This window comes from Phaseolus vulgaris, chromosome 4 (assembly GCF_000499845.2).
Source record: "Phaseolus vulgaris cultivar G19833 chromosome 4, P. vulgaris v2.0, whole genome shotgun sequence".
NCBI classification, from domain to species: Eukaryota; Viridiplantae; Streptophyta; class Magnoliopsida; order Fabales; family Fabaceae; genus Phaseolus; species Phaseolus vulgaris.
Genome location: NC_023756.2, coordinates 21496681 through 21520454, shown reverse-complemented (window position 1 = coordinate 21520454; position 23774 = coordinate 21496681). Strand labels below are relative to the sequence as shown.

General features: G+C 45.3%; 2 protein-coding genes across 2 annotated transcripts; one reads left to right on the top strand and one right to left on the bottom strand.

The window, feature by feature from the left end:
- Window positions 1-5091: 5091 nt before the first annotated feature.
- LOC137838469 (BTB/POZ domain-containing protein At2g04740) lies at window positions 5092-10078 on the bottom strand. Its single transcript, XM_068647714.1, has 5 exons — window positions 9604-10078; window positions 9376-9520; window positions 7930-7966; window positions 7721-7854; window positions 5092-5692 (listed from the first exon to the last, which is right to left on the bottom strand). Exons 1-5 carry the CDS (start codon window positions 9989-9991, stop codon window positions 5377-5379), a joined length of 1020 nt encoding a protein of 339 aa, XP_068503815.1. The 5' UTR covers window positions 9992-10078; the 3' UTR covers window positions 5092-5376.
- Window positions 10079-22831: 12753 nt separating this feature from the next.
- LOC137838468 (uncharacterized) lies at window positions 22832-23386 on the top strand. Its single transcript, XM_068647713.1, has one exon. It carries the CDS (start codon window positions 22832-22834, stop codon window positions 23384-23386), a length of 555 nt encoding a protein of 184 aa, XP_068503814.1.
- Window positions 23387-23774: the final 388 nt, after the last annotated feature.

Sequence of the window (23774 nt, the reverse complement as noted above, 5' to 3'; positions counted from 1 at the left end):
ACGGTGTCGTCTCTTTCTTTCTCCACCTTCCCCAAGAAGACCTCCCGATCGGCTGACCTTTTCTCGAGGTTCTTTACCTTGGCGGCGTCAGCTTTGATCAACGCCTCCAGGTCAGCCACTATGACGCGATAAGGTACCAGCTTGCTCTCCAGCTCAATCTTCTCTTGAGCCAAGAGCTGCACCTTATGGCGTAGATCGGTGGCCTCCTTGCGTGCCACCCGGAGCTCGGTGCTCATAGCATCTTCAACTCGGGAGTGTTCGATCTCGGCGACTGTTAGATTGCAGGATAACCTCTCCGCCTCAATCCTTATGGTGTTATTCTCAGTTCGGAGTGCGAAGAGGTCATCCTGGAGCTTCCTGGTGGAACTCTCCACAGCTTTAGATATGATGGAGGGGAAATCCTCCGCCATCATCTTCAGTTTTGCTGAGAAGGGCTCCCACACCCTTTTGACCTCAAGAGAGAGGTTTGCTTGTGGAGGCACCGGGGGGGCTTGTTGTTGGTTCTCGCCGCCACCTTCTTGAGTTGGTTGATCAATGAGGGCTTCTTGGCGTGGTGGCGACGTCGGGGATTCAGTGATGAGGATTGGAGAGTTGTGAGCACCTTCATCCCCGACTGGTGCAGCATTTGCGGTTGAGGCATTTGAAGGAGGACCCCCTCCAGCTGATACATAAGGCGTGGAGGCGCTCGGGGGGTTCTCCATGAAGTTAGGCTCGGTGGCCTCAACCACAGGAGGTGCAGACGCCAGAGGAACCGCTTGGACTGGCGAGGTGGGAGCTGGTGGAGGAAGCAATGTTGGAGGCGGAGCGGGGGTGGAAGGTGGTGTTGATGTTGGAGGAGGAGGTGGAGCAGGTGGTGAAGAAGGCGCCACCCTCTTCCTCTTGGTGACAAGGCCATCTTCAGTCGCCTCACATCTTCTTCTTCTTCCTCATGAACCACTTGAGGGGTTTTCCTCTTTGGTTTCCTGAGGATAAGCTTTTTGCGCTGGTTGGCGGGCTGGGCCTCGGAGGAAGTTGGGCCTTTGGGTGGCGATCTGCCCTGTGCAGCGGCGATCTCCACCACTGAGTTTGGCACGGTCTGGGAACCCGACGCCAATCCATGGGCTCGGGCGAGCGCCCTCAGCTCAGCTAGTTTTCCCTGGCCCAACATACGATCTGCATAATGCAAAGATACATGGGTTAGTTCAGAGAGGAAGATAAACGCATAAGACAGTATGCAACAAAAGCAGATGAGTGATGCAGAAAGTAAAACCAAAGTCTTGTGCACAACACACAAGACGCCCAGAAACAGTTAGCAGAGGTAATGTCAGGGTAATGACTTAGACGTTGAGGTGAGTTCTAACCTATGCGAACTTCGAGTTGATCTTCGAAGAACTCGAAGGAGATGAGCGTGGTGGTGAGGAAGGTAATGTTGGCGTCTGCCACGCTTTTCCAGAAGAAGCACAGATCCTTGTCCAAAGCACCCATGCTGTCTGGACTCCTTGGCCTCCTGAAGCTGCCTTTGGACTCTTTAGTCCCCTTGTTTACCCAATACAAGGGGAAGCCGTCGAGCAGTGAGGCGTCCTTGTCGTTTGGGCGCACCTGGACAAACTTGCCCTTCCAGTCTTTGTAAGATTGCTGGAAGATAGAGAGGATTGACCTCCCAGCAATCCCATTAAGACTCACCCACAGGCGATCTCCTGGGTGCTTGGCTTCAAAAAGAAAGAGAAAGACGTCCACTGACGCTGGCAACCCCAGATGGTCGCACATGATCTGGAACGCCCGCACGAACGCCCAGCTGTTGGGATGGAGCTGGGCGGCGGCGATGTCGAGCTCGGTAAAAAGCTCCCTTTCAAAACGAGTGAAGGGAAACCTAAGTTTCACCTTCTTGAACAGAGTGGTGTAGACGAAGCAGAACAACCCGCCGTTGTTCCCTTTGTCGTCGGCGCACACTGGCATGTCGGGGGAGCAAGGTAGCACCACCATCTTGTTGTCATGCTCCTTGTGGAACGACAGGTGAGGCTCGTCCCCTTTCTTTAATCGAAGAACTTCCCCAGCAGAGTTTACAGAGGAGGTTTCCTTCAACAAGGTCGGAGTGGCCCATGGGTATAATTTTTTGAAGTATGGGGAAGGAATGAATGCTCCTCCGGCGACAGGTGGAGTAGCCTGAGCCAGGTTAGAGCGGGAGGGTGCAGGCCTCTCAGCATGAGAAGAAGAAGCACCAGGTGCTCGCGATGGGTTGTGTGCTTGAGATGAAGGGTTTCGTGACGAGGGAGGAGGATTTCGGGTGATCTTTGAGCGAGCCATCGCGGAAGCTGCAAAGGAACAAGAAAAGAAAAGGTGATCAGGGTTCGCAGAGGCTGACTCGATCGTGAAGGAAGGGTGAAAAATGAACGAACGAAGGTTCGTTGTAACGAAGACGAAGCCCTAAGTTACGAGAAAGGAGAAATAGAAGAAACAGCCCACAGCGTATGCATCAGACAGTTAATGGATGATGCGAATCGGTTAAAATGCAGGAAAAACCAGCAGAAGAAGTAAAGGGAGTACCTTTTTATGATCGGAAGAATGATGAAGGAAGTTGGTGATTCGGGAGGTTGAAGAACGTCGTGAGCTTTTGCAGGAGAAAGTTGAAGCGTCTGAGAAAACGAAGAAGTGATGGAACAGTGAAGTGAAATGGGTTTAAGGGTTTTTCGAATGGGTTTGAGAAGCGCAAACGGCAATTAAAAGTAACCGTTGATGAAGCCACGTGTCGAGCGATGGGAGGAGTGTTTGGTGGAGCGTCAGGAAAGCAGAAAGTACAACCGCTTGGAATTCTGCGCCAGCGCCACGTAGATCGGTATTGACGTGACTCCTTTAGTCTTTTCGCTGGACAAGTCTTCGCTTAAGACTGGGGGGCTTGTGTACCGCCCTGGTAGTCGGAAGTGATGACGTGGTATCAAGCTATTGTATAGGCGTGTTGATGGGACGCCTTGCTGGCAGAAGGGAAGGAAGTCGGGGGGCTCGTGTAGTCGCCAGTTATTAAGTTGGCGTGCTCCGATCTCCAGCACACCAGAACCGGCGGTCACCGGGTTAAAGATGAAGTCGCCAGATGTAAACCCAGGCGACCAAGTGATTAGAGATCACCGAAACAAGGACATCGCCGGAGATGAAGGCAGATAGACATTTCCCAGCTGGCCAGAGGATGAGGTCGGGGGACAGCTTGCCTGAGCATACACGGTGAAACAGGTGGTGCAGATCATGAAGGCGGCCGGCGAGACCACAGGGAAGGTGTATACGAAGGCACCCTAACTCGCCAATCCTAGTAGAGATCGCGCTCCAAGACAACTATGCACTGAGTAGTATCATGCATAAGTAACTTAGCCAAAGGAGAGTCAGAAGTAGCGCCCAAGTCAAGGAGGCTCCAGATGATGGCACGTGTACAGCTGGATGCGAGCCACGTGTCCAGATGTGTAACTGCCAGGAGAGAGAAAGTGCCCAGGTATATAAGGGTTTCCCAACGAACTTCTGAGGTACGCACGTTCAGATTGTCTTCTTTACGCTTGCGAGTTCTTGAGTATACTGAGAGAGAACTGGTTCACGGTTCCTTGAGAGTTCTTGAGTGTTACTCTTAGTATTTGGTGGTTCAGTCACTGACTTGGGCGTTGGAGTGCGATCGGCCGCAGCGGCGCCGTTATGTTCTTTTGCAGGTTCTTGAGGTGGATCGCGGTGAAGGACGGAGGTTGACGCGGTGCACACGTCGATCCAAGTTTGACGAGGCAAAGCTCCAGCGTTTTGGTCAACAGGCAGGATCAATTGTTAACTCCTAAAGGGAGGATCTACGAGTACTATAAAAGAGCCTCAAGATCTTGAACAAAGGTAAGTGCAAATCTATTCACTACACCCATAGTTCATAATATATGATCTTACTGACTTGATCGTCGAAGTGTAATCAACAGGTGGAGCTTCCCTCACTGTGAGTTATTAGCATCCTAAAGCAGCAACAGCACAAAAAAAAAATTCAAGCTCGGAATCCACCACCAAGGTCCGATCTAATTCAGTTGGCGAGAACAATAGCTAAACCCATAAATGATATGTTGAAGAAGAACAATTTTATATGTTGAGAAGCTTAAAAATTTGCTGAGTAACACTCCTGTTTTAGGGCTTCCATATTTTTTCAAAGTGTTTGTGGTGAAATTTAATGCTTCAAGTAAGGGAACTAGAAAAACATTCATGCAAGATCACCATCTTATTGCTCATATTAGTAGGAACTTGGATCTACAACAACAGACTCTGTCTACTTATAAGAAGGAGTTGTTTGTTGTGGTTTTTGTTGTGCAAAGGTGGAAGCATTACCCTTTAAACTGAAATTATATGTAAAAAACATATCATGATAGCTTCAAATACATTTTGGATCACAGATTGGCTACAAATTTCCAGCAGGATATCATATTCATTATTATTGTCTTGGTATCTATATAATATGATGAGTGACCATCTTAATAAATCTTATAAGGACTTTTGATACTATTTTATAAAGTAATTTTATTATAAGGTGAATTTATAATAAATTTACTTTTTTTAAGATGATATAGAATCTATTTTAACAAATATTATTGAAAATCATCAACAAATATCCAATTTTATATTTGAAATATCTAGTCCTAAGTATAAGGATATATTAAAAATGTTATATCAATTAAAAAATATAATTAAATTATTATATGCAAATAAAAACAATCCCCATATTACAAGTAAAATTAAATTAAGTTTAATCTCGCATTTTAAGAATGGGAAAGGCATATTACATCACTCTAACACCATGTTATGGTGTTGAAATTGTAAGTATTTTTTTGTAGGTAAAAATGCGCGCGAGAGAGAGAGAGAGAGAGAGAAACCTCATGGGCAATTTGTAGTAAATATGACATGCATAAATGAAAATACTAACACCTATTTTCATATTAATTCTAATATTAATAATGCATTAATAGGGAAGAAAATCAGGAAATATAAAGAGATATATAAACCACTTAAAATAAGATAACATTTAAAATACTCTTAATATAAAAAGATATATTTGAAACGTTTTAACCGGGCTACTATTGAGTTGTAACAAGTAACAGCGTGCTCAAATTCATATAAGCAATCAAGATATTCATGTTGTCTACCAAAACTACAAAGAAATTTAAAAATTAAGGAATGCTCGAGCAACTGAAGTTACAAAACACCGAACTTAAGCACTACAAATGACCTTAATATCTTGCTGTCTATTGAATAACACCATGCTGACTTACAGTATCTATACAGTTTATTTTAATTTAATAGGAAAAAGAAGTGTTCAGATATCCGGGTTCTGTTTTTTCACTTTAAATGAGTGTGGTGATTGGGAAGAAATACAGGAGTGTCATCTGAACCAGCATTGTCTTATGATTTTTCTTGCTCTGCAACAAGCATAAGCATCTCTAGTCGCTTGTCAAATTGCAAAGCACTCTCATCTCTCTTATCCAGCTCAGCCGCTTCAATTTCAAGCCATTTCTCACGTAAATCATCAAGAAGATTTCCTTGATCAGTATTAAGAGAAGATCCAGGAATGCTCGGGACAGTGGTACGAAGGCACGAGTCTCCAGATGGTGGAGGCAAAGTCAGCAACATTGCCCGAAACTCTTTATTATCAGCAAAAGTTTCAAAATTGCAAGCAATGGTGTCCAGACAATACTCCCGAATCTTGACAACGCCATACCTGGACAAGAACAAATATTCAATAGACACAACTAATTATATATATGAACAAATATTCACCATATAGTATAGAATAATGAGAACAAAGATAACTTATCCAGTGGGAAAATAAGGAACATATGTAATTCACAATAGCAGGACTTGCAATACTTCGCAGTTAGGACCTGGGAATCATTTAACAAAAATATGATTTTCATTACACAATCTCAAATCCAATTAGTGCAGGGAAGATAGACGAGAGTAAACAAAAAAAATGTCTTTTCCATTCTTTCATGTAGAAAATTCTTCCCAAAATTTGTGCATTAATAACTTCCAAAAGATAAACGATCTTTAGTTAATTCACTTTTCGTCCTCCCTTTCAAATATCATCCTCCTCATGATGCAATGTGATTTCTGAAATCTACATTTTAAACTACCTACCCGTTCGCAGTTGAATAACCTATTTGGATAAGTAGCTTGAATAACTCTGCATTTTCAATTACCTACCAGTCCACTTGCACTGTTTTCTTTTAAATATATTTTTCAGGTATGCAACAAACGGTTGATGTCGATTAGGATGTCAACCTAATTGGGATAGTAATGAATATAGTGATGCTTTTGCATACCTATTTTCATCAGAAAAAAAAAGTATTTAGTCATGTAGAACTTATCTTAATAAGCTGTACTAACACAGCTAGAGTCTAAAATAAACTGAAACACTAGTAAAGCATGAGATTTGAAAAGTATTGAAACAATCATATAGATAACTTGTAAAAGATTAAACTGAATGAGAAAAGATTTTTATTGAATTGAATTTTTAAAAAGAGTAAATCAGCCTCTCTCTATATATAAAGAAGTCTAACCCTAAAGTAATGATTACAAAAAGATCTCTAAAATCTTCTAACAGTTTCTAACCACACACTTGTAAATAACTAGGATATCTTATTATAGGTTATCAACTATATTTTCTCCTGAATCAACAAAATATATATAAACAAAACATAAAAGTCAAGGAAGAATTTCATCCCATGAAGCACAAAAACTTCTCCTATTTGAAGTGTCAATGCCCGACACATTTTCAACACTAAGACCTGTCAGGGAAATCTAAGAGCTAAACACTTCTCAAAGTGTCCAATAAAAAGATTATCTTTTGTCAGCTTGAATACTTAAGTAAACACCTCTACAAAACTCAATCCATAGGAATGGGCAGCAAAAAATGCCTTATCCCGACAAGCCACACTGATGTCAAATACATGGATCACATGAAACCATTCATTTCAACCATGTTACCGTCGAAAGAAATGACTAATATCATCAAAGACCTTGAGTGCACACATGGTAAGTCTTGTCCTCTCAAAATTTAACTCTAAAAGGCCAAACATTTAGACATATTATTTGTCATAAGGTCTCCCTTTTCTATTTCCTCCAATCATGGTAGTTGAATCGAGATACAAGTAGTGTATCGGAGAGCTTATATTCCTCCAATGTCTTTCTTGGTTTGACTCACATTTTATGGGGGCTAAAAACAAAGCAAGATGTTGTCCTCACTGGTGCACACACTAATATTATTGAAAATATATTTATTTTTATCTTCTACAAAAGTCAGGTTAAAATATATAAAATATAAAAAACAATGACCTCTTTTGTAGTTATCATACAAAAGACTTAGAAAGTCGGTTTGAGAAGGAAATATACCATTTGACCCTTTATTTTGTATTTTTTGTAAAGTACTGTGTTGTTTCATTGTAATGTCGCGTAATATAGTTTACTGAGGCTCAATATTATAAGTAAAAGGTGAACATACATAAATACACAAATATTGATTATCAATTTAGATATTTTGTTGTTAAACATTTCATTTCAGTTATGTGAATGTGCACAGTGTAATAGTGCCTCATAATTTATATGTTAATTGTGCAAGAGTGTTTGTGTCTATGTTGGAGTTCATGTTTCATAGATCCCATCCGTCCTTCCATGCAAATATCAATGAAACAATTATACTTGTATGCAATATTGTAAAATGGAGGGATATTGGCAGAAAGGTAAATACATGTCAGCTAGCATTAACCAATGGCAATGTTCATCAAGTGACACCATTTCCAAGTGTGGCAACAAGACATCAGCCACTGCACGCTTGAGAGGAAACAATAAATATCTAGAAGCAACATCAAACATTTCCTCAGCCTGTTCAAAACATATTAATATTAGACAACAGAAGGACAAACCACTATAACAGAAGTTATATCGGTGTATATAAACCTGATCTGGATTTATATCTTGCAAACGATCAGTGTACCTGATCCAACAAAGGACAATAAAATTTATGAAAATATTTTTTGAACGGACAATTGACGTTATATATACAACTACATTATTAAAGAACTTCATCATGTTAAAGGCACTGCAGACACTAAAAAGGGCAACAAAAGCATAAAACAATACAATACATAAATGACCTAGCACCAAAAGAAATCATTCATAAAACTAAAGCAATATAAATAGGTTTTACTAATTAATCTTTTAGGTAGTTCAACATAAATAGTGTCTAAAATAATAGATTCAGGAATTCAGAATAGGAACTGAGTAAATTTTAGTGAAGTAAATTGACGAATGCAGATTATATCATCAGTTGTTCCTTCTCTACTTAGCATTACAATTTTCTTATCATATTCCTATTTGAAGTGGAGGACTCCTCTCATATAAACCCTTGTATCTCACAAATCCGAGTGAACCTAAGATCAAAATTGTCATGAGATATAATTTTATTACATTAGTAGAGATATATCTTACCAAATATTTTCCATTATTAGATACTGATTGTTCCTTATTATTGTATCTTTACTTGATTATCAATAAGAATACTCATGTATGTATACAACACACAATTCATTATACTAGAGAGGTATTATCCTCCGTGACTTGTTCTGTCACAATCCTTTTAACAAAAAACTTCTTCAATAGATCACATGAACTTCAAAGTTGCACAAGAACTCAATTTGGAGAATTAATGGATGGTTTGTTCGGGAAGTTTGTGTAATCAGTGAAATATGCCAAATTCTGTGACCAATCTAGCTAACATTTAAGTTGTGGAGCAACTCACTTTTCTGAAAAAGAAAACAGAAGACAAAGTGTACCTGAAGAGAGGATATCCCATTTGCTCTCTCTCTATGTGACCTAATTTTCCATTGAACCTCACTCTCACCTCAAACCCTAGTGCAACATTTGTTCAACTGCATTTGGTGTTGCTTGGTAGCCTGGGTTTAACTGGATGATCTCAGTTGTGGCTGAACTCTTCTCACCTACAATCTGGGTGAGTCTAACTGGTTTGTTTTCTCTTCAGTGTTTGGTGTTTCTACATTATCTCCTTGCTGATTTGGTCATGTAACTGTGCCCTTGTTTAAGTGATTTGATACAGTTTAGGTTTAACTGTAATTAAACTCTAGTATGAAAATGTCAGCTTGGGGCTGGTGGTAGGTGAAATCGTCCTATGGTTGTGATTTTGTGGCTATTTTTCCTATTTATGTTACCTTACATGCTAGCATATTGGTTTGTACTTTGAATATGATTTTGTATTTAGGTAGGATATTACATCTAGGTTGAATATGGTTTACACGTCTTCCTTCCTTTAGTATGCACAAACCCAGTAATTTTCCATTTCTCCATCAAACCAATAAATAAATAAATAATTCCTACGCTGCGTCAAACCTCTCTATCTGAGCTGTATCACTATCATTGTACAACAAATTACTCAATACAGCGCATTCCAAAGTCTTGCATGCATTAAGGTACTTAAACCCAGTGATTAATTTTTCACAAGAAAAATTCTTCACTGCTAAGCAGGCTGAACCATCTGGAAGCGTGGAAAAAAGATTTACACCCTAAACCTGGAGTCTATACAAGAATGAAATGAAATTGGGCAGTAGAGTAGCATACAGGCGAGGAAGGTGTCCCGCAAAGCAGCCTGCAAGGGGTCCAAGGGCGGAGGCCGGGCCTCGAATGCCTTGAGGAGTTTGCGGACCTTGAGATTGAGGGCCGCGTAGTGGCAGCGATCGCCGTCAAAGGTGTGCTCGGAGCAGATGGCGCCGTTTTCGAGGAGCATTCGAGCAGCGTCGAGGTGGCCGGTCAGGCAGGCGTAGTAGAGGGCCACCGAGTCCCACTGATCCCGCGCGTTCACGTTCACGCCTGTCTCCAGCAGGTACCGGAGCCGGTCCACGTCGCCAGCGCGGGAGGCCTCGAATACGTCACCGTACGGCACCTTCTTCACTGGCACCGACGCCTCTATCTCCACCTCCACCTCCACCTCGTCAACCAATGTCATCATATTTTTGTGACTCAACTCAACTCAACTGTTGGATGGATGCTGCTTTGACCCTCCTTTCGCTCAAGTTCCACCCAAACCAAAGAAAAAATAAAAAAGGCTTTTATAGTTGTTTTCTTTAAGTTTAACAAAATTACACTCTCACCCACCTATTATCCTATTCACACATGCATCTCTCTTGGCATATGGTTCCAACCTCCACGGAATGCCTTATGTGAGATGATTAAAATGTCCTCAATATGTTTCAAATAAATCCTAGAGTTGGTAGTCCCTTTACATGAGTGTGAAACTACTCTATCAGTCTAGACGATGATTTAGTGTGATTTGTTTTTGTTCTCACCGATTGACTTGGTTGCTGGTTGACTCGAACAGCAACCTCAGGCCCGCCTGCCTCCTCTTGAGAATCGAACTTCCTTGGATAGAAAAATGCTTCACCTATAAAGACAAAGGGGCGTCCTTACGGTCGTTTGCACTCCAACGCTTAAATCAGTAAGGGCTAAAGAAACAGTAATGTGTGTAAAGCAGTTTCAGTCTTAGAAACGGCGTACCTTGCTAGGAATCTTAACACCCTATTTATAGGTTGTATCTAGGGTTCCTCTGCGATGCTCCACGTCTCTTAGTGGGCTTGGGGTTCCTGGGAGAATGTCCTTGCGCCGCTATTACACAATGTTAGCGTAATCTGGCGCATAGGACTTCCCTTTTCTGGAGTGCATAGACCTAACCGTGTAGCTGCCAAGGTACCTATCCATGTACTAGCGTTGCGGCATCATCTGTTCTGTTGGTGCCCTAAGTATTCACGTGCCCTGCATGCAGTCTTTCCCTGGAAACCCTAACCCTAACGGGCCTTAGTGCCTCCAGGGAACACTTGCTTGTGTCGTATCCGAATGCACCATACACACCCCATGCATGATCCTCTTGAGACTTAGGTCCTTTTTTATATCTGGGTGTTAACTCATGTTAACTTATACTGTTTGTGGGGCCCAACTTACGTGGCCCACCATTACTATTATTCCACCGATGTTCAATGTCTTTCTCTGGCGCCGATGATCGAGGTCATGGCCAATACAGTTTTTGTTTTCAATGATTGGACAAAATCGTTAGTGATTTGTAGGAAGTGTTTTTTTATGTGGGTTGTGGTGCTTTTTTGGAGTGGTTTGTTTGGAGTGTTATGTTGTGGTTGTTGGTGTTTGTTGGTGTTTGTTTGATGTTTTCAAACACGACTCGTTGGAGAAGAAAGGTGAGGGTTTTTTGTTTTCTTGCCTTACAGATTTTGAATTCCTTAATAGAAAAATGTTGTTGTATTCTAAATTTGAGATTTAGAAAGGGTGTTTTTTTTTTAAAGGAATTGTTATTATGTTTGTTAGAATTGATGACTTAAACAAGAGGGGGTGAATTGTTTTATCAAAGTTTTTCGCAAATACTTGCTTCAGAATGAATCCTTAACAAACAACACAGATAAGCACATAAGGAAGGCAATCAAACAATCCAACAAAACAGTTATCAGAATTTAAATCGGTTAAAGTTACGATTTAATCGGTTGTTTATAGCATCGAAATATCAAACAATTAGAGTTTGAGGGAAAGAGAGATTTACACACAGAGATTATACTGGTTCACTTAATCCCTAAGCTACATCCAGTTCTCAGTCAAACCACTGAGTTCCACTAGCAATCAATCACAAATTACAAGTACACATCACACAAAGAGGTGACTTTGAATCCCACAAAGCCTACTCACCCTCTTTGCACACACAACACCTCAAGACAGAACACCCTCTGTCTTTATAGGATTTCAAACACAAAAAGTATGTAAAAGATGTACAATTACAAGATACTAAACAGGATAGAAAGCATCTGGATTTACAGAAGCAGAGATCCTATGATTAGCACTTGTTATCACACAACAAAGCTTGATAAGAATCTTGCTCTTTTGAAAAACTCTTTCAAAACCAAATCTCTTTCTCAAATCTGAATAAGTACTCATTGAATTTTTCGTGTATTTTGATTTGAAAATGAAGTTGTATTTATAACCTTTGAAAAGCTACCGTTTACGGCAGATTTGAACAACTGAATTAGTTAAAACAGGATTTCAAAAAACTGTTATGAAAGCACACATTTAAAATGAAGTTGTATCTATAACCTTTGAAAAGCTACCATTTACGGCAGATTTGAACAACTGAATTAGTTAAAACAGGATTTCAAAAAATTGTTATGAAAACACACATTTAACCGGTTGAAACCACAATTCAATCGGTTGAATGAGTCAAACAGTTACACAACTGATTCAAAAAGCAGTTTCACAACTTCTAGCCAGCTAAGTAACAAACAACCGGTTCTTTCGATAAATCAATCGGTTGTTTTCCCTTTGCATGGAAAAACACTTAGTTTTTTAAAAACAATTTTAAACAAGCTTTATGTAGGCTTCAAGAACTAATCTTACAAAGATTCTAAACACCCTACTCTAAAACCCAAACCTGGAAAGCAGCACAACTTCAGGCTTCATATGGATTTGATACATCAAAGCTCCAATCTTCAACAATCTCCCCCTATTTGATGGAGACAAATCCTTGAGATGATTTTAGGAATGTTCTTTGTTTAGAACCTGTTGAATCCATCATTCATTGAACAAACAAAAGGTAATTGTTCCGTCCGGTTGACCTGGGACGTCTTTGTGCGCGACCTCAACCGTCAGCTAGGGACTCCTTCCCACTGGTTACCTGTGGATTCCTGCAAAAGAACACAAAAGAGCGCCCTAGCGGCCGTTTGCACTCCGACGCTCAAGTCAGCCAGCCAGAAACACCAAAAACTATGCACCTCCGTATCGGAGCACCGTGAAGGGTACTCTGAAGGTGGTTAAATGAATTGTGTCTAGTGTATATTTTCTCGTTCTGGCAAAGATCTTTCCTTAGTCCCTTGTGCGTAACCTCAAGGCTCGAGCAAGCAACTAGAGAGTTTCTGGAAAATTTGCCAAAAGTTCGAACCCCGTTCCCAATATTCGAGGCGCTATTTAAACTACCCTAGCATTTAAAGCGTCTTAAAGCGCATTGAATTATGAAACGTTCAGCGCATTTAAGGCGTTTAAACCGCTTGGGAGCATTTATAGTACCTTAAACGCTCGAAACGGAAACTGCATTAACCAACCTTAATTACCTTGTACCTGACAAAATGGCGTTTCTATTCTGACCTGGCTGTTGTACACGTGGAGGGCCTCACAGCGCCATGACCCCATCTGGGGGCGTTTCTTCGTGTGAGTCCTCCTGCTTGGGAGTGCAACTGCGCAAGGGGTGACTTTTTGGGTGCCAACTCATGCCCCCAAACATCTAGTCACTCACTTTGAGAGCGTATCTGCCTTCCTCTCGCACCCTGCACCTGGTTATCCTAGGCGTGACCCTCCTCCTGAGTCGTATCTATCCCAAGGGCGTCTCTGGGGCGGCAAGGGCACTTCACGAGTCAGGCTGCCCTACACTGGCGCTATCACTATGGCCTTGAAGCCACCTTTCTCTTCTCTTTATTACTACCCAGATTATCGGGATTTGAGGCCTTCCCACGGCGTCGCTCCCTCCATGGTCTTTCCTACCCATGGGTATCGGGGAGCCACACTGTGATCGCCTCGCCTTTGTGACATTTGACCTTGGCGACGCCCTATTTGGGCGACGCCTTGACTGGGCGACGTCTTCGCCTAGGCGACACCTTACCCTGGCGACGCTTCCTCTTGGCGACGCTGGCACTTGGCATCTCCTCACCTAGGCAACGCCTTACGTTGACTTTGACCCCCGACGTTGAATTTGACCTTGACTTTGTCAACACCCGGATACGGAACGGTACACAAGCCCCCCAGTCTTAAGCTGAAGACTTGTCTTCAGCGCAAAGACTAAGGTCTCGCCCACGCCGTCCACGTGTCACCCTAGTGACGTGTCATTCTTGCTGACTTAACACTTCTCGAACTATTGACGTGACATTCTCTGAACCATGGGGGTGCCCTTAATGGCTGATTGGACATCCTCTGAAGCGGGGAAAGTAACACCTTTTGGGGCCACGCTTAATCACGCGCCACGTGGCTCATCACACGGTCAGCCTCTAAAGTCCTTTGCGCTCCCTTTGAGCGCTTAATCCTTCGACACGCGGCACGATCACACGGTCCCCAATTAGCGCCTCTTGGGTTGCAAATGTAACCTTCAAGTTACCCAAACCCCGCGCTCAAACCACTGTTTCATCCATTCTCTCTGCATTTCTGCACTGTTCATCGCCTTCGAGCCCTTTCTCTGCAATCACTGCTCTTTCCTTCGCACTTCCCTTCCTTCCACACCTCGACATCAAAGGTATGATTTTTCCATCTCCATGACTCTTCTTCTTCGTCGCATTGCATCGCTGTGTATTGAACTGCCTGGGACTGTTTACGTTTCTGCATTTCTGTGTTCTTCCGCTCCTCCGTTCTTCTTCGTTCTCTTCTCCTCCTTTCTGGGTTTCCTCGTGTGGGTGGCATTTTTCTAGGGTTTTGTTCCCTTTTCTGCCTTGGCATCGCTTGTTAAAACCCTTTTCCTTTCTTCTTTCTCCAACTATTTATCCGCATCATGGTGCGCCCGAAATCAAGGTCCGGTTCTCCCCCAAGGACCGACTATAAAGCCTTCTATACATGGGCTCCTGACGAGCTTTTAAACGAATGCACCACTCTGACGACCATGCAGGACTTGGAGAACCATCGCGGTGATCCCCACCTGTACAATTTTAATGCCTTCTGCCGCACCCATGATGCATATATTTCTGTTCGTCCCGGTAGGCCTGGGGAACCTGTTTGCGTGGATGACAGACCCAGGAAGGGGAACCCTTTCTTTTTCATGTATCAAACGGTATTTAAACGCATCGGGGTGCGCCTTCCGTTCACGCCCTTCGAGAGGGAACTTCTTACAGAGATCAACACAGCCCCGGCCCAGCTACATCCCAACAGTTGGGCATTCGTTCGGGCCTTCCAAATTGTTTGCGGGTATCTAGGCATCCTCCCCTCTGTGGACGTCTTTTTACACTTCTTCGAGGTGAAGAAGCAGGGGAAAAGTTTCTGGGTAAGCTTTTCAGGGATCGCCGACAGGATCCTTCTTTCCCTTTTCCAGAACTCGTACAAGAGCTGGAAGGGAAAATTCTTCAAGGTATGCTGCGCCAAGCATGACCCTACATCCTTGGACGGCTTCCCTCTATATTGGACAGAGCACCCCAAGCTGCTCAAGGCCAAGGCCCTGGATGAGCTATATCCTGCTGATAGGGAGGTATGCAAGGCCTTGGCTGGCCTGGGGATTGTCTTCGACATGCTGAAGCTCATCGCAAGCGAGTACAACGCCCACTCCCTGACCACCTACTTTGGTAAGGAGACTCCTCTCTTATTGTCTTCTGTTATCTGTATTTTACTGCATCATGCTTGCTCTATTGGCCTCTTCCACCTGTTTTCCTTTGTGCTAAGTGTCTTATGTCTCATTCATTTACGCGTCTTGTGGATTTGTATAACTGCTTTGGCCTTAACTTCTGCTATTTGGTTCATCTGAATGTAGGATCGGTGATGGATGCCTCCAAGAGGATGGTTTTGGCGAAAGCGATGAAGGCTGCTCGTGCTGCCAAGGCTGGCGCCTCCTCCGCCCCTGCTGCTGACCCAAACCCCTCATTAACCCTGCCTTTACCACCACCAACCACTACCGAAGCCCCCCTAGGCTCATCTTCACCATCCTCACATAGCCCCCAGGCGCTTCAAACACCCGGCTCTCCTCCGCCCATCGCCGCCGTCCCATTAGCTGTGGCTTCATCACCGGCTCCAACCCCCCTTGACAAAGGAAAACGGGTTTTGGAGATCATATCCGATGATGAGGACTCTGATGGCGTGGCACCCTTCAGGAGGAGGAAGGCTGCGAGGGTTCCCATCCTACCAGCGGCATCGCCCCAGGGAGGGGATTCCTTTAGGGATAACCCTCCAAGTGCCACTTCTCTTCCTCCCACAATGGTCCAAGAGGAAACAGGCGAAGGGGCCGAATCTGATCCACCCCCACCACCGGCAGAGGTCTCTGTTGCTCCCGCCTCCGTCGTCGCCGCCCCAGATCTTATTGCCATCCCTCCTCCAATTATGCATCTGATGAGGGGCTTCAGCGGGGGATCAATGCCAGAAGGCTCCGACAGGAGGGAGGGAATGCCCTTCTACTTGGGAGCCTTCTTAGTCGTGGCCCTTGACTGGCGTGCCCAAGCTAGAAATGTTGTTTTGTAGACACAAACCCTCCAGGCCTTGGAAGCAAGGGTGGCTGCTCTGGAGGAGGAAAAGAAAACTCTGGAACGCCAAAACGAGGCCTACCAAGCCACTCTGAAGTTGGCGCAAGAGGCCAAGGAGGAGGCTGAAAAGCAGCTGGGTGAGGCGATGGAGCTACAAACCGACTTCTACGCTCGGGAAGTCACCTTCCAAGTTCAGGTAACAAGCCTCCAAGACATAGTCGAAGCTTACGAAGAAGTTCAAAAGGACTTGAAGGACCGATGCTGTGAGCAAGCTGACGAACTGGAGCGGATGGAGGGGGAGATGGCTACTCAGGCCAAGGCTTTAGGCCTTCTCCAGGTTGACCACGACAAACTGCACATCGAGGTCAGCCGGCTCCGTGTGGAGAAGGAGGCTTTGGAGAAACAGGTAGCTTCTGGGGACGCCATCATCGAGGAGTTGGAGAAGGACAAGAAAACCCTTATCAATGACATGGCGGGCACCTTCGAGGAGGGGTTCAAAGAGGCTCTGGCCCAGGCCGTCTGTGAGAACCTGGGAATCGACGTTTCCAACTACGATTCCACTCATCACATCGTCGACGGGAAGGTCGTGCCCTTGGAGCTGGATGACTGAACCGCCGCCCTCAACTGCCACCTTACTCCTTTTATACTTGTTTCTGCCCTCTTTTGATGAATTTGTAACTTCTTTGAACTATCGGCCCTTTCGTCACAACTATGGATGACAATTTTTGTACCTTTGAGTTGTCGAATTTCGTCTGTATGGTTCTGCCTTCATTTTCCGCCCTCACGTGCTTTGATTGTTTTGCCTGTAATCTACCTGTTTCTTTCGCGGCGTTGGGCGACCCTGTATACCGGGTGCCTTGCTCCTATCGTGCTTCTCGGAAACTGTTCCACCTTCGTATCTATGAGGCCTCTGCCTCGTGAAGGCGTCAGTGGCTTTACCCTTGCCGCCACGCAAAAGTTGAGACCTACTCTGGGTCTTAAACACCTGGGATAAGGTCACGCGTCAATGCCCACGCCCATGGAGAGGCTTGCCTAACGGAGCCGTATCGTCCATGGGGTGTCTCAAACACCAAAGGGATCTGTCCCTTGATTCTTGGTACCCGACGCCCACGCCTAAGGAGAGGCCTGCTACAGCAGCGCCGTATCGTCCTCAGAGTGTCTAGAAACGCCCAACACTGGGAAAGCCCGAAGCCCTCCAGGGGGTCGTTCCCTCCATAGTCTTTCCTTCCCATGGGTGTCGGGGAACAACCCTGCCAGCGGTTCACTCGGCCTTTTTCGATCCCATCTCCCTCCACAGTCTTTCCTACCTGTGGGTATCGGGGAGGCGACGCCGCTTGTGACCAGTTCTGACTTCTTCGATTTCATCTCCCTCCACAGTCTTTCCTATTTGTGGGTATCGGGGAGGCGACACTGCTAATACTTGTATTGGCGACGCCCGCAACATCCCATGCTGGCGACGCCTTCTGCGCCTTCTACTGGCGACGCCTTGGGCGTCTCATGCTGGCGACGCCCGGTGCGGTTAAGTCGTTGACTTTCCTTGCCGCCACGCAAAAGTTGAGACCTACTCTGGGTCTTAAACACCTGGGATAAGGTCACGCGTCAATGCCCACGCCCATGGAGAGGCTTGCCTAACTGAGCCGTATCGTCCATGGGGTGTCTCAAACACCAAAGGGATCTGTCCCTTGATTCTTGGTACCCGACGCCCACGCCTAAGGAGAGGCCTGCTACAGCAGTGCCGTATCGTCCTCAGGGTGTCTAGAAACGCCCAGCACTGGGAAAGCCCGAAGCCCTCCAGGGGGTCGTTCCCTCCATGGTCTTTCCTTCCCATGGGTGTCGGGGAACAACCCTGCCAACGGTTCACTCGGCCTTTGGCGATCGCATCTCCCTCCACAGTCTTTCCTACTTGTGGGTATCGGGGAGGCGACACTGCTGATACTTGTATTGGCGACGCCCGCAACACCCCACGGTGGGCGCCAAATGTTCCGTCCGGTTGACCTGGGACGTCTTTGTGCGCGACCTCAACCGTCAGCTAGGGACTCCTTCCCACTGGTTACCTGTGGATTCCTGCAAAAGAGGACAAAAGGGCGCCCTAGCGGCCGTTTGCACTCCGACGCTCAAGTCAGCCAGCCAGAAACACCAAAAACTATGCACCTCCGTATCGGAGCATCGTGAAGGGTACTCTGAAGGTGGTTAAATGAACTGTGTCTAGTGTATATTTTCTCGTTCTGGCAAAGATCTTTCCCTAGTCCCTTGTGCGTAACCTCAAGGCTCGAGCAAGCAACTAGAGAGTTTCTGGAAAATTTGCCAAAAGTTCGAACCCCGTTCCCAACATTCGAGGCGCTATTTAAACTACCCTAGCATTTAAAGCGTCTTAAAGCGCATTGAATTATGAAACGTTCAGCGCATTTAAGGCGTTTAAACCGCTTGGGAGCATTTATAGTACCTTAAACGCTCAAAACGGAAACTGCATTAACCAACCTTAATTACCTTGTACCTGACAAAATGGCGTTTCTATTCTGACCTGGCTGCTGTACACGTGGAGGGCCTCACAGCGCCATGACCCCATCTGGGGGCGTTTCCTCGTGTGAGTCCTCCTGCTTGGGAGTGCAACTGCGCAAGGGGTGACTTTTTGGGTGCCAACTCATGCCCCAATGATGGAGATCAAGCCCAAGAGGACATGGAGGCCAATCAACAAGATCAAGAGGAGGTGGAGGTGGAGGCACAAATAGAAGACGCCCATGGAGGTCAAAGTCCACCTCAAAGGATTACAAGAAGCATGTTCAAAGCTTTGGGAGCAAGAGGACATTTATTTTCTCTTTTTGTAATTTCTTTAGTTGAAGGTGCTTAGAGGGAAACATTAGAAACCTCTTTTGTTTTAGCATCTTTTAGTCTTTAGTTAGGAGTCTTAGGGGGGTGTGTTAGTAGATAGGTGTAGGAGTAGAAAAGGAGGTGCCAAAGTGAAGGAAGAGGTCACACCTTCCTCATGCTTTGTTTTAGGCGCATATTCTAGAAGCTTTTTAGGAGGGAGTTTTTGAATTTGTGTAGCTTATATTTCAGCACCTTAGGCTATAAATAGAGGTGCTCTCTTTGTATTTTTCAGATTGGAATTAATCTAAGAAAACTCTACTCAAATTTTGAGTGAACTTTGGAGAGCTTTTGGAGCCTTCTTCTCTAGTCTTATCTTGATGGATCATTGGAGTCCTCAAGTGGCGGCATCACTCTCATCTAGGAGCATTCCACACTTCTAGTGGCGAGATCATCCAACATTCTTCCATCTTCATGAGCACTCTCTTCTCCTTCCTTTCTTCTCTCTCAATTGTTCATGTTGTCTTGTGTTCTTGAGTTTTTTTTTTGGTTCGGTTTTTCTGTTTTTCCAGCACCTATGTTCTGTTCTTGCCTTTTAATTTCAATTCTGTTTGGTTCCTTTTAGTTTCTCCTCTTTTTTGGTTCAATTTGACTAAAATTGGTTCATCCAAATGAGTTTGGGATTTGGTACTAGTTTTTGGTGAGTTCTTGTCTTAGAACAAATGATCCAACTCTAAGAAAAGTGCCTCTATAATGTCCAACTCAAGGTGATTCCTAAGAAGGTCAAGAACCTTTCTCTATATGGCTAGTGGAATCACATCACCCAAACATCTAGTCACTCACTTTGAGAGCGTATCTGCCTTCCTCTCGCACCCTTCACCTGGTTATCCTGGGCGTGACCCTCCTCCTGAGTCGTATCTATCCCAAGGGCGTCTCTGGGGCGGCAGGGGCACTTCATGAGTCAGGCTGCCCTACACTGGCGCTATCACTATGGCCTTGAAGCCACCTTTCTCTTCTCTTTATTACTACCCGGATTATCGGGATTTGAGGCCTTCCCACGGCGTCGCTCCCTCCATGGTCTTTCCTACCCATAGGTATCGGGGAACCACACTGTGATTGCCTCGCCTTTGTGACATTTGACCTTGGCGACGCCCTATTTGGGCGACGCCTTGACTGGGCGACGTCTTCGCCTAGGCGACACCTTACCCTGGCGACGCTTCCTCTTAGCGACGCTGGCACTTGGCATCTCCTCACCTAGGCGACGCCTTACGTTGACTTTGACCCCCGACGTTGAATTTGACCTTGACTTTGTCAACGCCCGGATACGGGACGGTACAGTTATCTAATCCAAAACAGATATACACCATACACCAATTCTCACTAGGTGATTTCCAAAAGGAACATCAGCCACAATCAGATGAGAAACCAGCAATCGAACAATGATGCATACGAACAATTGGTTATTTCGCAGGAATAACTGGTTAAAATGTAACACAGATTTAACAAAACTTAAATCTAAACCAGTTAAAACAGTTTATAATAGCAATGTTCAAATCAGAAAGAGTGCAAAAACATTACAGAACATTACAAACCAAACTTCTCCTCCTATTTGTCTCATCAAATAGACAAAAGGTAGGATTAAAAACAATTTAAGATAAGGCATGTGTACTGGCCAGACCTCGGACATCTGCTGGAGAGATCAGCATCAGACGTGACGTCGGACCTCGGCGGTCCAGTCACATTAATGGGTCACGTAGGTGGGCCCCATAAATAATAGTGAGTTATTATCCATACAAAAGAAGGACCTGAGTCACGAGAGGATTCATGCATGTGATGTGTATAGCACGTTCAGGTCTAGCACAAGTAAATAATCCTTGGAGGCGCTCAGGCCCGTTAGGTTTAGGGTTTCCAAGGATAGACTGCATGCATGGCACCTGAATACTTAGGGCACCCACAGAACAAATGGCGCCGCAGCGCTGGTACATGAGTTGGTACCCTGGCGACCATACTGTTAGATATATTGCACTCCAGAAGTGGCAAGTCTTGTGTCACGACTGCGCTAAGCTTGTGCGACGCGTCACAAGATGCCTCACCAGTAACCCTAATTCCACTTAAGGAAAGATCCGTGTGGGACAGAGAAGTCGACCTAATTACAACCTATATAAAGGGTGGTAAGAACCCTAGAAAGGTACGCCATTTCTAAGACTGAAACTGTTTTTACATACTTATTGTTTCTAGCCTAGTATTGACTTGATCGTCGGAGTGCAATCAATAGGTAAGGCCCCCTTAGTTTCAAACGGAGCCACTCTCAGTCACCAAAGGAGAGAGAGGAAACCACCAAGAGATAGAAGGACCCATCATCTGCCTTTGAAGTCAACGGCGGCTGAAACAATCGACGAGAACATTTGGCGCCCACCGTGGGGCTCGATAAAACTAGGTCCAATTCACAATCATGTTGAGAGCCACCTAATAACATGAGGAACACGAGGCAAGGATCAGCTGCGCCAGAAGGAGGGGACAACGTCACCATGCAACAACTCATGGAGATCATACGTGCCCTTCAGCAGGCAGTAGCGACGTCCAGAGTCGATTAGAATCGTTTCCAGGTCGACCTGTCCGCATCGCAGGCAAACAATGAAGAGTTGCGCATAACTAATGAGGAACTGCGCAAAAATTTGCAGCACGTGGGGGAACCTGTGATGGATGAGCGAGCTCCTCCCATGCTAGTAATGGCTCGCCCCATGTCCTTTTCTTAAGTGATGGATACTGTGATACTAGCCACCTTCATGGGCCCAAAGGTCACCTTCACAGGTGTAGAGGACCCAGAAGCCCATATAACAGCTTTCCACACCCAGATGATGCTTTCAGGAGGCTCCGACACCATGCACTGTAAAGTGTTCATGAGTACGTTTTCAAGCACAACGTTGGACTAGTTCGTCAGTCTTCCTAATGAACACATTACCTCGTTCGATCAATTCTCAACGTTGTTCAGAGAACAGTACATTGTCAACCGAGCTCCCCCTCCAATCTCTTACGATATTTTTGAAGTAAGGAAATACGAGGGAGAACCATTGAAAGATTTCTTAAACAGATTTGGGGCACAGGTGGTGAAGTTGGACACCAAGGACAAAGACATAACGGTGCATGCCTTCAGGAAAGGAGTGTTGCCAGGACTCTTCAGTGATGCACTGATAAGATGTCGCCCAAGGACGTTTTGCGAGATCAGACGTCAAGTTGTGGTCCACATTGTCGCAGAAGGAGAGGTCACAGAAAAACGCGGTAGCGTTGGCCCAATCTGACCTCGGGGAACCAGTCGTCATCAGCCTATGAGGGTACATGAGGCCAGGACAGAGAAGAAAGACTCGGAAAAACAACCACCATATGAAGCAAGGAAGCCCCAGACCAGGGCACGCACGAAAGAAAATGCCCCCACCAGACACAATTTTCGGATGGACCTTAAGGAGTTGATTGTCATCGCCAACGTGGCAGACAGACTGAAGTCTCCATCGAAGACTGACAAGAGGCTAGGGCTCAACAAGGACACTTGGTGCGAGTTCCACCAGGCCTTTGGCCAAGGCCTACGCAACTGTTTGGAGTTGGGATTCCGGTTAGATGAACTGGTAAGGAATGGTTTCTTGAAGGAATACCTACAAGAACCGTAGGGGGCCCCGACGTGAGCGACCCCAACAAGAGATCAGGGGCACGAGGTGCCCATCCATGGAGAGATCAACACCATCACTGGAGGATTCTCAGGAGGAGGGTGCACCGCCTCCCAGCGCAAGAAATATGCCAGAGAAGTGATGACAGTAGAAGCACAAAAGTCGGACCAGACGCCCGAGCCCGACCTTGTCTTCACCAAGACCAACTTGCAGGATGTGGTCCCACACGACAATGACTCAGTGGTGATCTCAGTGGTGACAGTAAGCAGAAAAGTACATCGCGTCCTCGTTGACCAGGGAAGTTCGACCGACGTGATGTTCTGGTCGACCTTCAACAAACTACAGCTATCTCCTGATCAGTTGAGGCCTTATGACGGTTGTCTGCATGGTTTCGCGGGAGACCATGTAGAAGTGTGGGGACACGTAGAGTTGAGGAACACCTTCACCGACGGCACAACTTCCCACATTGCTAACATTAGGTACCTTGTTGTTAATGCTCCCTCAGCCTATAACATACTTTTGGCCAGTCCTGCTTTGAACAGGATTGGAGCAGTAGCCTCTTCGAGGCATATGAAGATGAAATTGCCTTCCCTTGAAGGAGCAGTGATCACCATGAAGTCTAATCAAAAGGAGGCCAAAAGGTGCTACGAGAACAGCCTCAAAACAAATAGAGAAGTGTGCGCAGTCACCACCTAACCTCCAAGGGAAGAAGGGGTCACCCGTGTCGAGATCGCTTGGGAGAGACGACCCGAGCCCGCAGGAGAAGTACTGGAGAGGGAGATCGGGGGCAAGAAGTTCAAGCTTGGCAAGTCCTTAAACCAAGAAGCAGAAGACCAAATTGTCGAGGTCATAGCACGACACCTGATGCCTTCGAATGGTCTGCCTCAGACATGCCTGACATCAACCCCGATTTCTTGTGTCATCACCTCACCATGGATCCACAGGTTCGACCTATCCGCCAGAGAAGGAGAAAGTTAAATGACGATAGGCGTGAGGTCATGAGGGAAGAGACCCAGAAGCTGTTGAGTGTTGGCCATATCAGGGAGATTCAATACCTAGAGTGGATGGCGAACGTAGTCTTGGT

What these genes read in the sequence shown, in the direction of transcription:
- LOC137838469 (XM_068647714.1), bottom strand. Translation starts at nt 9,991, where the DNA reads ATGATGACATTGGTTGACGAGGTGGAGGTGGAGGTGGAGATAGAGGCG. An exon ending in GCGGGACACCTTCCTCGCCT is followed by an intron (nt 9,521 to 9,603) that starts GTATGCTACTCT and finishes CCACGCTTCCAG; the next exon opens with ATGGTTCAGCCTGCTTAGCA. An exon ending in AAGATATAAATCCAGATCAG is followed by an intron (nt 7,855 to 7,929) that starts GTTTATATACAC and finishes TGTTTTGAACAG; the next exon opens with GCTGAGGAAATGTTTGATGT.
- LOC137838468 (XM_068647713.1), top strand. Translation starts at nt 22,832, where the DNA reads ATGACAGTAGAAGCACAAAAGTCGGACCAGACGCCCGAGCCCGACCTT.